The sequence below is a fragment of the Arachis ipaensis genome, chromosome B09, assembly GCF_000816755.2.
Source record: "Arachis ipaensis cultivar K30076 chromosome B09, Araip1.1, whole genome shotgun sequence".
NCBI classification, from domain to species: domain Eukaryota; kingdom Viridiplantae; phylum Streptophyta; class Magnoliopsida; order Fabales; family Fabaceae; genus Arachis; species Arachis ipaensis.
In genome coordinates this window covers 58210661-58228828 of record NC_029793.2, presented here as the reverse complement: position 1 = coordinate 58228828, position 18168 = coordinate 58210661, and the positions used below count along the sequence as shown (strand labels likewise).

At 35.5% G+C, this 18168-nt stretch overlaps 2 protein-coding genes across 3 annotated transcripts; one reads left to right on the top strand and one right to left on the bottom strand.

Moving 5' to 3' along the window:
• LOC107618325 (pentatricopeptide repeat-containing protein At1g08610) lies at positions 8867-12806 on the top strand. 2 transcript variants are annotated; one of them, XR_001615192.2, is made up of 3 exons: positions 8869-9034; positions 9537-11530; positions 12483-12806. XR_001615192.2 is itself a non-coding variant. In XM_016320353.2 (2 exons), exon 2 carries the CDS (start codon positions 9674-9676, stop codon positions 11453-11455), a length of 1782 nt encoding a protein of 593 aa, XP_016175839.1. In that variant the 5' UTR covers positions 8867-9034; positions 9537-9673; the 3' UTR covers positions 11456-11873. The 2 variants fall into 2 exon arrangements, 1 of the variants encoding a protein (XP_016175839.1); XM_016320353.2 differs by lacking the exon at positions 12483-12806 and having other exon boundaries at positions 8867-9034; positions 9537-11873.
• LOC107618326 (pentatricopeptide repeat-containing protein At3g04760, chloroplastic) lies at positions 13450-15637 on the bottom strand. The gene has a single exon (XM_016320354.2). The coding sequence runs from the start codon at positions 15428-15430 to the stop codon at positions 13658-13660; it is 1773 nt and encodes a 590-aa protein (XP_016175840.1). The 5' UTR covers positions 15431-15637; the 3' UTR covers positions 13450-13657.

The window sequence follows — 18168 nt, the reverse complement described above, 5'->3', positions numbered from 1 at the left end:
AATCTAGAGAGAGAATTACTCTTCCTCTAGTTTCTCTTTACATTCCTAGTTATTGCTTTTACTTTTGGAAACTGAAGAATCATTACCTCTGTTGAAGACATTATTCTAGTTTGTTTACTTGCCCCTTACTCTTCCATATCCTTATTTATTTATTTTGAGTTCTAATTGGATTATTTCCATGAATTGTTAGTGAAGAGGATTACTTTTACTTTCAACTAATTTTCAATCTCTATTTTATTTTAATTAATTTATTATGTCTTCTTATATTTTTCCAAGTATTATATTCATGTCAATGGAGTAGATTCCCAAACTTGACATGGGGGTTGATTAAGAGGAGACACTTGAGTTAGAAGGCTTAAGTGCTGATTAAATTGGAAATCGTTGGCTAGTTCTGTATTTACTAACGCTAGACCTTCCCAAGGGAGAGGACTAGGATTTGCGAATAAGGATTAGCTCAATCACTTGACTTTCCTTTATTTAGTAAGGGTTAACTAAGTGAAAACAACAGCCTTTTTGATACTACACTTAAGAGATCCCAACAAGGATAGAACTTCCAATTAATCATTCCCCCAGTCAAGGCCTTTTTATATTAATAATAATTCTTAGCTTTATTGCTTTAATTTATTGCTCATTATCCAAACTCAAACTCTCTCGGAAAATTCCTAATTAATAAATTAGCACCCTTTCCTGCAACTCGTTGGAAGATGACCTGGGACTCATACTCCCAGTATTTTTATTTCTAAATTTCATGACAACTTTTCTAAATTGACGAGGTGGATTTTAGCTGGTTAAAAACTATACTCTCAACGCATTCTCTATATTGATTTCTTAATTAGCCGACTTCTGCCTGCACGTCATGCATACACATGCCCCTGTGTGCTTACGCACACGCCAAATTTGGACCATGCCATGTACGCGTCCATGCGCCGTGTATGCGGGAGGGCTGGAAAGAGAAGAATGCTCGCGTACGCACCCAATGTGCCACGTACGCATGTATCTCAGATTGCAGAAAAATGTCAAGTTGCAGAAATTTTAGTTTTAGACACCAAACTTCAAACGTCCATAACTTTTTCGTTTTAAAATATTTTTCATCTGTTCTTCAAACATCGTAAACCTCTTAAACCTAATTTTCATTTAAATTAGATTTCATCCAAAATGAGGGTCCGGAGTCCAAATTATGACTCTTGAAGTTCATCAAAATTTTAGTTTTTTACAAAATACATAAGTCCTTTAAATCAACAAAACCCACTACCAAATCATTCCAAACTCAACAAATTCAATACCAAAACATACTAGATCCATACCAAATGTTCCTCAATCACTTTCCAACCATTTCACTGAATATTTCATCTTCTCCACTCAATAAATATTCAATAAATCTCAATCTAAACATACAACTCTAACAATTTCCATAATTTCAATCCCTCACAAGCATTATTTACCAACACACATATATATCCTCCTCAATACTCATCAAACTCAACAATCATTAACAATTCTCAGAAAATCATTAATCAATATCAATCATCACAATCATCAAATTTATCATACATCATCAAATCCACAATCATCAACAACCATTTCAATCCTATCCTAAGGTCCACTAGCCTATGTTTCACGAAACATTATATATTACATAGAGAAAACCAAAATCATACCTTGACCGGTTACCCTCCGCGCACAAAATGCCTAATTTGACTTTCAACAAGCTTTGTAATCACCAACACCTCTCCTAAATCACCAAATAATCAAGCTATACATACCAATATCACTAATATCAGTACCTAGAATTCACAATGTACTAAATTACAAGGATTTTTGAGAAATCTTACCTTAATCACAGAAATTAAAGATGAAATCCAATGATTCCTTACTATTGGTTGGCACCTAAACAACCAAATCACAAAAATTCATTCAAAAACTAAACCTTAAAATCGAAATTCATAAGGGCTAAGAACTGGGCAAGAATTGTCAAAAATCCTACTACTTTGGTTAGATGAAACTAACGGGTTCAGCGAGAGCTTCATGTAGCCGCAAACGGGACGCGAATCGGAGCACTATAGCTTGAGATATGATTAAATGAAGATAAATGTGAATAGTATTTTGAAACCCTTACTCTCTTCCTCACTTCAGCTGCACACTTGTGTTTGAGTGTGACTTATGAGCTGAATTGGGTTAATTAATGAATATATATATGTTAGGCTTGGGTCCAACTTGGGTCCGGTTCAATCCATTAGCATTTTTAGCCCGTTTGGCCCAATTTTAGGCTAAACCTTTAGAATTAGTGACCGATTTTCAACTGTAATTATTTTCCTAAGTTTTTCTACAGTTTTTATTATTTTCACACAATACTGGATAGATTTAAGCTGGTATTGCATACTAATTTACTGATACATATTTTTATGCAATTTTTTTAAAAATTTACATTTTTCAGCTCAAAAAAATCTACTGAGTCCAAATATCATATTTAAATTTTCTAATTAACACTCTAAATTTTTGAACCTATTCCAGACAATTAAATTATTTTAATTAAGTAGTTAATTAATTACAATTACAGTTCTTACAATAGGTATCTGTATCCTAAAGCTGAGTCTACCAAGGTAATGCCGAGAAGAGGGTATGGATCTATGGAACAATCTTTATTGAGGTCGATATAATCAATACACATTCTCCATTTTCCGTTCTGTTTCTTTACAAGGACCACATTAGCTAACTACAAAGGATATTTTACCTCCCTTATGAATTTGACTTCTAATAAGGCTTGCACTTGTTCTTCTACGACTTATGCTCATTCAGGATCGAACTTCCGTTACTTTTGTTGTACGAGTCCGGAGCCCAGGTAAACAACGAACTTGTGACACATAAGATCGGAGTGTATCCCGAGCATAGACGAAAAGAAAATTATTTGGTATGCTACAAGAAGAAGAAGAAAAGAAAATTACTTAGCCTAGAATGGAATTCTTGATGAGAACGTGTTATGAAAATAAGAATTAGGGATTTAGAGAAAAGATAAGAGGGGAAAAAATAGGAAGAATAAAATATGATTTTATTAATTATTATAATATCTAAAAAACACAAAAAAATTATTTATAGATAAGGATCGAACTTCTAATTAAATATTTAAATACGATTATAACCTAAGACATCTATAATAATACATTTATAATATAAAGGTAAACCACTAAAAATACATTCGAATAATTTTATCGTTGACAAAAATATATTCGAATTTTGATATCAACAAAAATGCTCTCAAATAATTTAAAAACGTGACAAAAATGTCCAACATTAAATATGTATTCTCAAAAAATATTTTTAAAATTGAATTTTGATGCGATTTTTTACAAGTATGATTAGAAAAATAAAATATTTTATTCTTAAAATTTGGTAGATTTTTGTTAAGTATATATTTTTTGTGTTTTTTTTTTGTCAATAATCAATAATACTTTCAAAATATATATAGAGATCAAATTTTTATAAATTTTAGGTATTTTTATCACATTTTTAAATTATTTAAAAATATTTTTGTCAATAATAAAATTCAAATGCATTTTGTATCAAAATTATTCATAGACATTTTTGGTAGTTTATGTAGTATAAAATATAAATAGTAAAATATTATTGACCCAAAAAAGAAAATAAAAAAAGTGAGAGTACGTACTCTTTAAAAGTGCTCTGCTAGGATTTTTTTTTGTGCTTTGGTAGGGTTCTGTGACTCTGCTAGAGTTTTTTGTGATTCTTAAATTTTTCTTCAATCAGTAAGTCATAAGCACAAATCATTGTGTGGATCTTCTTTCCTTTGACTCTTCTATCTTCTTCTACACAAATTCTACATGGTAGCAAGGGAGGTACGTGGAACTCAAAATCCTAATTCTCCAGGAGAAGAAGTGGAAGAGATCATGAACCTTGAAGTGGAAGATGTGAGGGAAGGGATTGAAACTTGTGCAAAAAGTTTGATAGGGAGATTAATGGCGGATAAGGGATTTAGTAGTGGTACAATGGAGGGTGCTTTTACTGCAATTTGGAATTATCCAGAAGGATTCCGAGTTAAATCACACGGAAAGAATATTTTTCAATTTTTCTTTAATAAAGAAGCTGATGTTATCCGGGTGGAAAGGGGTCTCCATGGTTGTTCAGACAATTTATGATACATTTAAAATGGTGGAGTCCTAATATGAAGGTGGAAGAAGAGGACTATACAAGAATTTCAGTATGGATTCAAATGTGGGAAATGCCAGAATTTTGCAAAACCAGAACAGCAGCGATGAGGATAGGGCAGAGATTGGGGGAGGTAGTGGAGGTGGATTCCTTCTTGATGAGAGGGAAGGAGGATAGGATTATGAAAGTGAGAGTCAACTTAGATGTAACTAAAACTCTTCGACAGCCAATTAAGGTATCAAGCCCTGACAAAATTATGTTTGAAATCATGCTGAAGTATGAGAAAATTGGGATTTACTGTGGCTTTTGTGGACACATTGGACATGAAACTAGAAACTGTGCTAATTATTTGGAGATCTCAGAAATAAACCAGGAAGTGGAAGAAAGATGGAATAAGGAGTTAAGGGCAGATCAACTTGGCTGGAGAATTGATGAAACTAAGGAGAATGCCTACCCTAATCATAGAAGAAAGGAAGTCGGGTCAATTCACCCAGATAGTAAGCCTACACCAGTGAGCCTATTGAAGAGTTTTTCTCAACTATCACTATCCAACCCAAAATATACTCCTTTCTCTCACAATAACATAGCCCCAAAAGAACACACAAATCTACCACCTATACACAATTCCTATAACACCACAAAGCAGAATCATAACATGGAAAACCTACCACTGCTATCTGGTACTGAAGCTAACCAGAGCCTAGGAGGAATTGGGGGAGAGTTGAATATAGGAGGAATATGAGGCTTTCAATTGGGAACCAATGATGAAAGTTCAGAAAGGTGCAAAAAGAAAAAGAAAATCAAACAGCTAGCAAGAAGGACGGAGGTGAGGGATTCTATTGAACCAATCATTTGGAGTAAAAAGACCATGAAGGAACTAGTTATGCAATTGAGGTTTCTGAAGGGCTACAAGGTGCCATCCCAAAAGCGGCACCCCAAGGACCATGAAGATGCTCATGTGGAATTGTCGAGGTTTGGGGAAACCCCTGACAGTTCACAACATCAAAGGGATTAAGAATTCCCATTCCCCAGAGGTGTTGTTTTTGTGTGAAATTAAACAACAACCCTCTTATGTTGAAAGGTAGTTGAGAAATTGTGGTTATCAGAAAATCTTCACTGTGAATCCTAATGGAACGGCTGGTGGACTAGCGCTTGCATGGAAAGAGGGTGTAAAGGTGGAAGTAGTAAAAGCTGAGGAGTTTTTCATCCTTTTTTCCATAGAGGATCAAGAAAGACAGCTTTGGGAAGTCTTTTCAGTACATTTACATAGCTCTGATCACATTCGCAATAACCAATATGAGGTGCTGCTAAATCTTATGGAGAATAGGGGAGAACGGCACTTAATAATTGGTGATTTCAATGCAATTTTGTCTAATCAAGAAAAACAGGGAAGAAGGGAGAAATCAGCTCAATCAATCCAATCTTTCCAAGACTTTATCAACAGAGGACAATTAATAGATATGGGTTTTAATAGTGATAAGTTTACCTGGTGGAACCGAAGTTGCCAAGATAGTGCTATTCGAGAAAGACTAGACCGAGGTCTCCTATCTCCTAAACTAAGAGAGGAGTATCCTTGGGCCAATGTTACTCACTTAGAAGACACAGGATCAGACCACAGACTGCTCTTGATGTGCACTAACCAGACAACACATAAGGGCAAGAGGCGCTTCAGATTTCAAGAGAGATGGTGTGGAATGGCAGAGGTTGATAAAATTGTATATGAGGCATGGCTGACTTCTTTTTCAGGTTTATCAATGTACCAACTGTTTCAGAAATTAAAGAAGTGCAGACATGAACTGGTTAAATGGCAATCAGCTGGAACAAGTAACTCTAAAAAGAAGATAGATGAGCTGAAAGCACTATTATTAGTGGCCAAGGTAGACCCAACAACAGCAGACAAAAAACAGATTCTATTATTAGAAGATGAACTAGCTGCCGCCTACATTAGTGAGGAACGCTACTGGAAAGAAAAATCAAGAGTGAGCTAGCTAAAATGGGGAGATCAAAATACCAAGTTTTTTCATGCAAAAAACCAGTCCAGAAACAGAAGAAACAAGATATGGAAATTAGAGGATGAAGAGGGAAATTGGTGCACCACACCCGAGGCAATTGGCGACAGGGCACAAAGATTTTTTGTTGATCTATTTGAAAGCAATAATCCAGAAGATCCCTCTCAATTTTTCACCGAACTTAGAGTCAAAGTTTCTTCTGAAATGAATAGGAGTCTAACTAAACCAGTCTCAGATGATGAAATTAAAAGGGCTGCATTTTCCATTAATGTAGAAGCCGCCCCAGGAGACGACGGATTCACTGCAAAATTTTATCAGTTCTATTGGGGCAGGATTAGAGGGGATGTATGCAAGACTGTGAGAAGTTTTTTTAATGGCAGCAGTATTCTAAAGGGATTTAACCACACCCAAATTTGTTTGATACCTAAAGTGACTCAAGCTACTTCTATGAATCAAATTTGACCAATCAGTCTCAGCACAGTCTTCTACAAAATTATCTCGAAAGTTCTAGTTCATCGACTTCAACCTTTTATGAGTATGTTAATAAGCGACAATCAGAGTGCTTTTATTCGGGGAAGACTCATTAGCGACAACATTCTTGTGGCTCATGAATGCATGCATTTTCTAAAGAATAAAACCCATGGGGGAAACGACATGGCGATAAAGGTTGATATGAGTAAGGCATATGATAGGGTGGAATGGAGTTTTGTGTGGTTTATTATGAAGAAGTTGGGTTTTTGCTCAAAGTGGATTGAATGGATGAAGGCTTGCGTCTTTACTATATCCTATTCTGTTATTGTGGATGGTACACCAACTGATTTTTTCAAACCAAGTAGGGGTCTCAGACAAGGAGACCCCCTCTCACCATATCTATTTCTTTTCTGCGCAGAGGGTCTATCCTATCTGCTCCACAAAGGAGAACAGAATAACCTCTTTCAAGGATTGCGATTGAACAGTAGATGTCCGACTATTCATCATCTGCTATTTGCCGATGATTCACTCTTATTTTGTAAAGCTACCCAATACAACTGCTCTAATCTATCCCAAATTCTCCAACTATATGGCAGACTAAGTGGACAACAAATTAATTTCTCCAAGTCTGCTGTGTTTTTCAGCAAAAACACCCCTTTACCTATCAGAACTGAACTAGTGGCATCTTTGGAAGTCCCAAATATTGGGACGCAGGATAAATATTTGGGGCTACCCTCTATAGTACACAGATCCAAAAAAGAAACATTTGCTTTTAGAAAAGAGAAGGTGGCGAAGAAGCTCTCGCATTGGAAGAAATCATTTCTATCTGCTAGTGGAAGGGAAGTGTTGATCAAAGCAGTGGGTTCAGCTATACCAATTTATACTCTGGGCTGTTTCAAACTCCCAGATACCCTCTTGGATGAACTGCACCGAATGATGATGCAATTTTGGTGGGGACAGAAACAGAATGAAAAGAAGATGCAATGGATCAGTTGGGACACTATGACCAGAGAAAAGAATTTCGGGGGTATGGAGTTTAAGGACCTAAAGGCATTCAATCTAGCCATGTTAGCTAAACAAGGATGGAGGCTGATGACTAAACCACATTCTCTTTTCTATAAAATCTTCAAGAATAAGTACTTCAGATACAGATCCTATCTAGAAGCCAAACCAGGAAATCGACCATCCTGGGCTTGGTAGAGTCTTTTGGAAGGAAGGAAAATTTTGGAGAAAGGAGTTAAGTGCAAAGTTTCAATTCAGGGATCTGTCAGAATCAGTGAAGACCCATGGTTTGGGGACCAACCACCATTTCGCATTGTAGTTAATGAATGCATAGATAAATCGCTTACCTAGGTTAGACAGCTAATCAGGAGAATGGAATCAACAACTCCTTATGGAAGCCTTCCCACTAGACACAGTTCAGCAAATTCAACAAATTCCTATCACAGAAGAGGAAGACTCGATTATATGGTGCAATAACAACTCAGGAGAGTACTCGGTAAAATCTGGGTATAGTATAGCATACTTGAATTCACTCCATCCCCGATATGCAGACTCAGAAATGTGGAAGACCTTATGAAAAATGAGAGTAACACCAAAGGTCAAATTATTTGCTTGGAGATTAGCCCATGAAGGCATTGCAGTTAAAGCAAAATTGAACGAGAAATTACCACATGTTAGCAGCCTTTGTCCCCGCTGTCAATCGGCGCCGGAGACACCGATGCATGCCATTGTCTTCTGCCCAGGAGTTCTTCAAATTTGTAACAGTTCCCCAGTAGCTAGCACTATTCCTGGCGACCCTAACCTAAAAGCTTGGAATTGGTGGAGTCAATTCATGGAAGCTGATAAATCCAAACCCAATTTCAGAATTAAAAGTGCTCAGGTGGCTTACCTTCTATGGCAGATTTGGTTGGCGCGGAACGCTTTAGTCTTCGAGGACCAACGCCAGGAACCTGTAAAAATTCTGTTTCAGGCGATATTGTTGGAGGAGGAATATCGGCGACATCATTTTCTCATACCACCTTCTCTATGAACAGTAGTAACTAGCACTTTGGAACTTCTTTCTTTCTTAATTGTTTTCTTTCTCTTCTTCACCCATTAGATAATTTTTATTTAACATCTTGATTGGAAAATTCCTTTGTCTTGACATAATGTACTCCGGGAGAACATAATGTACTCCAAATATAAAGTTCTTTTATGCAATAAAAAATATATCTTTAGAAAAAAAATAAAAAACGTTAAACCTCTCTAAAATCATGTCTGCACTCTGCACACCGCAACTGCAAGCATCAGAAAGCAAAAGTGCAGCCCTAGTTTTGTGTGTATTCATTTCCATTTTCCAACCCTAACCTAGCGCTCTTCTTGCTCTCTCTGTTTGACATCAAAATCTCATAGTGGTAACACTTTCCTCTCATAATTCCTACTATATTTGTGTCGCTTCTTATCATTTTTTCTCCATTTATGCATGCGCTTTTTGTTTTTTCTTTCCATGAAACAATTTAGTCACAATTTTTTAATCTTGAGGTATTTTCTGCTAATATAGTAACCTGGAATATTTGGTTGCATATGAAGAATTTATCAACAAAGCACTGTTGTTATTACTACTTTATATTGAATAGAAATAATTGTTATAAGGATCGATGATAACAATGAGATAAAATATAAATTTTCATAATTAATGGCAGTGAAATGCTAAGATAAGTGTTTTTTTTATACTGTGTAAAGTTGTTACAATTTTAAATATATATGAATGTGTCTGTGTAGGTAGTTCATAATTTGACTGTGTTGGTACTTCATAGGTTGTCTACAACTTTTCGAGTTTATATATTGTTAACAAAGTTCTTGCCTTCTTGGGGTCAAATCCTAACATTTCCCCCTTTTTTCTTTCTTAAAAATCAGGTGGAGAAGAGTAAAAGATCAATGTGGGTCGACCACAATTGTTTTTCTCAGCACCTGATGTTACTGTGTGCTTATTGGCCTTGATTGAGCTAGAAGCTACAGAGATCTGTGAGTACATTGAAGTTAGCTGAACCAACATGGGATATGTAATTACTCTGCGAAACAATATTTTTACCTCCCAATTTATGCTTGGTGTGCGTGGGTGCATCAGACAAGATAGCTGTAATTCAGGTTCCACCTTTTCTTTTGATTGTTGTTCGCCGAAGAAATCTCCATCCATACGCAGAATTTGTTATTTCAAGTACTTTGTTGCAACAAAAAATTGTTCACTTCGAAAAGGATTGCCGTGTAGAAGCTTTCAACGACGGGGAAGTGTTTTGCTTGATCGAGTCAATGAAGTTGACCATGAAGATTGGGCCTTTGAAGGTTATTCTGTCGGTGAAGGCAGCAATAGTGAATTCACAGGACTAGTGGATTTAAACAAGTCTATAGACTCCCCATCTTCGTCCCCAGATGGACCATTTGTTGGCAATAATCAAAAAACCAATAATATGATACTCCACAATCTTTGCAGCCGCGGAAAGTTAACGCTTGCAGCAAAGTTGATTGATATTATGTCACGTAAAGGCCAAATACCTCATTTCCCATGTTGTACAAATTTGATTCGTGGCTTTATCAGAATCGGTCTAGTCGGAAAAGCTTGTAGAATCATGACCATAATGGTCATGTCTGGTGGTGTTCCTGACACAATTACATTCAACATGGTAATTGGTGGCCTGTGTAAAATAGGTCGTCTGAGATCTGCAATTGCTATGGTTGAAGATATGAGCATGAGTGGCTGCTCCCCAGATGCAATTACATACAATACAATAATTCGCTGCATATTTGATAATGGCAAAGATGCCAATCAGGCGATTAGCTTCTGGAAGGAACAATTGAGGAAAGGGTGCCCTCCTTATCTGGTTACCTACACAGTGCTTATTGATCTGGTGTGCAGATACTGTGGCACTGCTCGTGCACTCGAAGTACTTGAAGATATAGCAATGGAAGGATGCTATCCAGATATCATTACATACAATTGTCTCACAAATCTTACTTCTAAACAAGGGAAGTATGAGGATACAGTTTTCATTTTGAATAATCTTCTAACCCACGGGATGGAGCCAAACTATGTGACATACAATACTCTTCTTCATTCTCTTAGTAACCATGGGTACTGGGATGAAGTTGATGAGATTCTGAGGATTATGAGTGAGACTACTGGTCCACCCACAGTTGTTACCTACAATATTATGCTCAATGGTTTATGTAAATCTGGACTTCTGGATCGTGCAATAAGCATCTACATTAATATGGTTTCAGAAAACTGTTCACCAGACATTATAACTTACAATACTCTTCTACGCGCTGTGTGTAAAGAGGGCTTTATCGATGAGGGCATTGAGTTACTTCACTTATTGGCAGGCACTACTTCTCCGGGGCTGGTAAGCTATAACATAGTGATTGATGGGGTGACAAAAATGGGATATATGGACTCAGCAAAAGAATTGTATGGTGAAATGACAAAAAAGGGAATAACTCCTGATGAAATTACGCATAGTTGTATGACTTGGGGATTTTGTCGATTGCAACAACTTGAGGAAGCTGTACAGATATTAAAGCTGATGACTAAGAAAGAACAAAAGATTAAAGATGGTGCTTACAGATATGTGATCCTTGGATTATGTAAACAGAGGAAGGTTGATGTTGCAATTCAGGCCCTGGATTTGATGGTAAGAAACCATTACCAGCCAGATGCGAGGATATATTATACTTTGATTAAAGCTCTTGCTGATGAGGGTATGGTAGAAGAGGCTAACGATTTGCACCAGCAGTTGGTCAGATGGAATCTTCTGAAAAAGGAAACCATGTTCAGTTAATTGACATGTGCGCTTGGAATGACCGAATTCTAAGGCTTCTACAAGCCATGTACAGTTTGCATATTCCTGTCGCAGGTGATTTTTAGTCCTCTTTCTTTGTGACATTTGGAGTCTCCTGTGTTTGGAATTGTGTCATGCTTCCAAGGAACATTGTATTACTTGGGGAATGGGCAAAAAGACCTCCTCCAATCAGATGAGGTCTTTTAGTGATGGCTGTTCAATCCAACATGTTCTATGACTTCATAAATTTGAGCTTCCAGTTTATGCTTTTTCTTATCATGGTGTAACTGTATTTTTATCTATTCTAACAAAAAAACAAGATATTGGTCTTTTTGTGATGGCTGTTCAATCTAACATGTTTGTTGACTCCATAAATTTGAGCATCCGGTACATGCTTTTTTTTTTATCATGGTATAACTATGTTTTTATCTATTCTAACAGAAAAACAAGATATTGGTACCGTGGCTAAATTGCATTTCCTCCCCCACCGCCACTTATAGTTTAGAATGTTCCTCTACGTCTATGATGTTGATAGTCAATTACAATTACCAAAGTAGGTTCAATCCGTGTAATCAACTACTGATGCTTGCATCAGGTTAAACTGCCTACACTACATCCAAAACTCTTGGGTGCAGTCCGTCCCCGCCCTTCATAATTCGAGATGCATTACACTAGGTTGCCCTTTTTCTTTTAATCAAAAGTTACAATTACTGCTGCTTACCTTGCTAAAATTATAGTTTTCTGTTGAGTATTTTGATAATAGAAGAATGAAATGCTCCGAAATGTGTACAAATACAAAGCGTTCCAAAAAATGCAGTTGCACTTTGTTATAAGAATATCCATTTAAGTATGAAGGTTCTTTTTCGTGATTTTAATCTTGTCCTGTTGTGGTGTTATTCAAACATTTAGTTCGTTCCAGTTTCTAGGTTTTACATTGAAATTGCTCTCTCTCCCTTTTCTGGTGTAATGTATATCTTTCATGTCTGAGGCTTGCTAATAAGACTTCTGTGTAATTTGTCAATGGCAGGAAAACTTGTTTGGGAAGTTTTGACAGTTACTCATCTGGGAACTGCAAGGTCCAAGAGCATTGTGGCCAATGGCCATTACAGTTGCACCATGAAATCATTTTTATTGTTGAAGTTGGCACAAGCTTGTGCTGCTTCTCTTTTAGTCTTCCTGTTGAAGTTTTGCAGAATTTTGTTGATGACTTGTGTGCAGTATTTAGATAGCATATTCAGGATGAAGTGAACAGCACTTTTTAATGATTTTGGTAGTTTTAGGTTCTTCTCTTTTGGCCAAATATACTATCTATCTATCTATCTATCTATCTATCTATCAGCATTTCTTACCACATAATTTGGATTAAAGTCAGGTATTTATTTTGCTACAAACGTACTTTTTGTTCGGTTGAGACACGTGTCTATAGGGGGCATGATTCTCCTGTGCCGAATTTTATATAATTGGAACTATTGGTATGAAGAGTATTTATCGTTCCAATTGGCTATCTGCTAGTGTCGCATGCACGCTTTTCATCTTAGTAAATAACATAGTTGCACCTATATAGGTTTGGAAGCATCAACATGCAAGAGTTTTGGCTATTGGTTCAAATGGTATTGTGATTCACCAATCCTAATACAATATGTACGTTGAAAATTTTACTCAAGGTTGTAGTTTAATCACTCATTTTTTTTCATTAGAATAATGTGATTTTTACCCTTAAGAGTTAAAATCTACTAATCCTGATACCCTTAAGAGTTAAAATCTACTAATCCTGATAAGTACCTCATGACGAAGGAAAATACTAACAGAGCAAGTGGCTCAACTTCTATTATTGATCTTATAAAAAAGCAAGTGCAGTATCAACTTAACAATCATCCTAGTCAGACTGAAACAGTTTAATAACTCAGCACAAAATCGTTATCTTAATAAATGCGGAAACTTAAATTATATGTTCTTAGATGAAGTAACTAATGATACTCACATCAAAGCATAGATTTTCCGACAGCTAATTTCTGTGTTAATCAATATAATTTGAGTACAAAATTTATACATTTTCGGGCATCAGGATTCAAATATGACAGCATCCTGATCAGGAGTAAAGCATACCTTTCCTAAAAACTTCAAGAAGAAAGCTGCAAATCAGCAATGAATACATTAAACTTGAGCTGAAGAAAAATCATTTTCATTCCCCATAGTTTAGGTTTAATCTGATAAAGTAAGCTCTTTGTACAAATCAAGCATGGGAAAGGTTTTGTACAAGCGTTTGAATGAATACTCAGAAATTGCATCTATACTAACAAGGGTATTAGCTAGCTCCATAGCATCATTTCGCCATCCAGCGAAACCAATACCCTCAATCAACAATGTGTAGGTAGTTTCATTTGGTTGACACCCTTTATCAACCATGGTGGTAAGCACCTCAATTGCATCAGTGACTCTCTGAACTTTGCACAAACCAAGAAGAACAATGTTGTAACTCACAACAGTAGGCTTACAATTGCTACTTTCCATGTCCACCAACAATCCAATGGCCTCATCCACCATTCCATCCCTGCACAAGCAAGATATGAGGGAATTGTATGTGATCCCATCTGGGTCAATGTCGTTGCTTAGCATCTCCAGAATCATCCCCAATGCTCGGATTTTGTCGCCACTACTCCACAGGGCACAGAACATTGTGTTGTAAGAACTCGCATTAGGAGGACACCCCACTTCAGCAAGCTTCTCAAAGATGTTCAAAGCCTCATCAGCTTTTCCATTCTTGCATAGAGTCGCCAATATCGAATTGTAGCTGATGATATCCGGCAAGCAGCCATCAGACATCATGGCATCCAAGAACTCTATAGCCAAATCCACTCTTCCTTCTTTGCAGAAGGCCGAAATCAATGGATCATAGCTATAAGCATCAGGGGTTAACCCCTTTACCCTCATAACCTTCAAAACATCCATGGCCTCCTCGGTTCTACCTTCGCGACAGAGATAGCTAATCAAGGTGCTATAAGTCACAACATTAGGCTCACAACCCTTCACAAACATATCAGCCATCAACCTCTGTCCACTCTCCCATTTTCCTTTACTCAAAAGACCCCTCAGCAAAAGATTGTATGAGATCACATCTGGGGAACAACCCTTAGTACTTATACTCGTAACAAACTCGAATGCGCGATCAACCAATCCTTCTTTACACATTCCCCTGACAATTGCATTGTAGGTGTACATGTCAGGTTGAAGTCCTCTTGACAACATCTCATCCAAAAGCTTCATTGCCTCATCAATGCCGCCATCAATAATAGTGGCTTCGATCAAGATTGTGTATGTAATCACAGTTGGCTTACAATTATCCTTCAACAGCTGATCCATAACCTTGAGAGCCAAATCAAGCTTCCCTCTACCACAAAGATTCCCAATGAGTATGTTATAGGTAACAACATCCGGTGCGAAACCTCTCTTTTTCATTCTATCAAGCACTTTGTTTGCTTCATCAGTTTTATCAGCTTTGCACAACCCACTAATCACTGCATTGTAAGCAAACACATCAGGGTCACCATGCTTCTCTAGAATCTCCATCACCTTTATTGCTTTCTCAATCTTCTTGGCATTGAACAAACCCTTGATGAGCTTTGTGCATAGAATAACATCTGGCTTATAACCTTTGCTCACCATGTGCTGAAGGAAATAGAGTGATTCATTGTACTTCCCTGCTTTGCAAGATCTGTTGAGGGCTTTCATGAGATGGGTATCCTTAAAATCATAATTTTGAGCAAGTTTTGACGGCCTTGTCTCAAAATAAGACACCTTATAGAAAACATGTCTTTTGTTGCTGTTATTGTTCCTTGGATTGTTGTTACCACCTTCATTGACAAGTGATTTTGTGCAAGTGACAACAGTGTTGGAGTTTGAGTACTGCAAATTGTGCTTATGATGGGTTCTCAATGGGAGGGTATGTGGCAGAAACTCACTTGAAACTGTTGTCATGGATGATGATAGCGAAGACGGTGTTGTTTCAAGTTGCAACAAGTTGTTTTGGTATTCATGGACAAAAAGTAACGACTGAAGAACTTGTTGCAGTGTTTGTGGATGATTTGTTTTTGGATAAGGTGTTGCATGTTGCTAGGAACAGATTTTTGGCACCGTGGGGAATCTAGCACAAATGAATGGAACTGTATGATGCAGGAATACTAATACGGACATCGAAAATGACATCGGACATCGAATATGTGAATTTAAAATTTTGTTATTTAGGGACACCATATTTTTTTGGTGACTGAACATAACACAAAGAAAAAACACCTAAGAGAAAGAGTAACACTCCTCTCTAATAATAATGTCTAAATTATTAGGGGGTTGTAACCACTCTAGGTACACCTGCTTGTTTAAAGCAGCAGTCTTAGCCATTAAATCAGCCGCTCTGTTTGCTGTACGCTGGATGAGCACTAAAGTAGCTGTCCAATTGCGCTGAAGCATCTCTTTGATTTTGCTAAGCAGATCAGAGTCATTCGTAATCATGCTGGTTGTGCCTCGCGAAACAAGAAGAAATGCATCAAGATTATCAGTTTCACATATGACCTCTTTACACTCGCAATCCCAAGCCATAACAAGTCCTCTCCAAATAGCATGAAGCTCACAAGAGAGAACACTAGAAAGAGGTATACTGGCAGAACAACCTTTCATCCAAATTCCCATGCTGTCTCTAATAATACATCCAAAGCCCGCTAATTGCCCATTTTCAAAAACGCTTGCATCGCAGTTCACTTTACAGACATTCATTGGAGGTGGTTCCCACCAGTTATATTGCAAAGAGGAAGGAATAATATGTTTTTGGTTAGTAACAACCTTAGAGAAATCGCGAGCAGCATGTTGAACTAAGTGAACAATTTTCTCCTTACTCCATGGATCATCTTGATGGAAGATGTCATTGTTCCTATCCCTCCAAATCCACCTATAAATTGAGTCAACAATTTAAATATCTCTAAAACTAATTTAATCAAATACCAATATTAGAAATAAATTACTTAAATAATATTTAATCTATTCTAGTCCTTAGACACGTATAGATTAGAGTTATTTTCGTAACGACAACGAACTGAAACAACGTCCTAAGTTCGAACATTTAGAATTCGTGCAAATTCAGACCATTTCTTTGTTATTTGAAAACCTTCTGTATCTCTGATAGAGTTGAATCAAAATTTCTTTTACGAAAAAAGAGTTACGGAGATAGCTTTGACGTGTTGGAGACCAAAATCCGGAAGTCACTATTTATATTTGAGTGTCACACCCATTAAACCCGAAAGACCAAATAAAATAGTATCTCTAATTTTATTCTCATTTAATTCTAAATCAAAAGTAATAATGACTTATTTAATTCAGCATTTATGATAATAAATGAGATGACCATTATATAAGTCATTTAATGTAAAATAGCTTATTTTACGATTATAACTAATATATGTATTGCCCATAAATAGATTAGAAAATAATAATTTCGTAACAAAATAATCATTTAATTTGAATTACAATTAATTGATTGATAGAAATTATAATAAATTGTATGATATTTAAAAAATTAACCAAATCAATTAGTTGATATAATTAATTTATTATAATAAAATAATTTTAATGAGTTAAAAGAAATAAATCGAAAAACACCATCAGAAACATGTTACGATAGTTTTATCATTAAGTACAGAAATTTAATTTTTACATAATAGAATAGATATTTTCAAATTATTATATTAAACATAGACTAAAAAAATACACTAAACAAAATAAAAGCATCAATGGTAAAATATAACCTAAAAAATTACTTAAATTCAAAAAGAACCTGTGATGAATTATAATAAATCTATATATGAGAAGTAAAAGTAAAATAAACAATTAAAAATAAAATAAAAAGAGCAATTAAAAAAAGTCTATAAATCATATTATAAATTTATATATCATATTATAATTTTAAGTCAACTCCTTAAACACATTATAACATAAACAATCTAAAAAGATACACTAAATGAACGTATGTATATCACATGGTCACAACATACACTCTAAATTGTCATGATATTTCAAATAAAAAGAGCATCAATATAGAAAAATCAATGAATATATATAACTAAAATAAAGAGCAACAAATTAAAGAGACACATAAAAAAAAAAAATAAAGAGAATCAATAAAAACATTAACATATAAACCACATACACGAACAATGTATATATTAATTGTGAATCACAAAAAAAAAAGATAATATATATATGACAAAATAGAATATTAAAAAATAAAATTATAGTAAGATTATTTAAAAACAACATAAAAATCACACATTTTTTTTGTTAATCAGAAGCTAAAATAAAATAAAAAGTGTGCGCCTAATAATGAGCAATTAAAATAAACAAAAATTTTAAAAAATATAAAAAAATGAAATGTATAAATAAAGATAAAAGAAACAAAAATTTGATAAATTACAAAAATTGTACCTAAACACGAGAGAGAGAGAGAAGGGGGAATGGAGGGAGGAAGGGAGGGAGAGAGAAAAGAAAGCGAATGAATAAAAAATATTTGATCTTGTATAAATAGAGGATATTGAGAAAAATAAACTAATTAAATTAATTCATATATTTCGTTATCATATTTATTATTTATTAAATAATTCGATATTTACTCCAATCAAATCAAATAATTAATATAATTAACTAAATTAATTAATTGATATAATTAATTA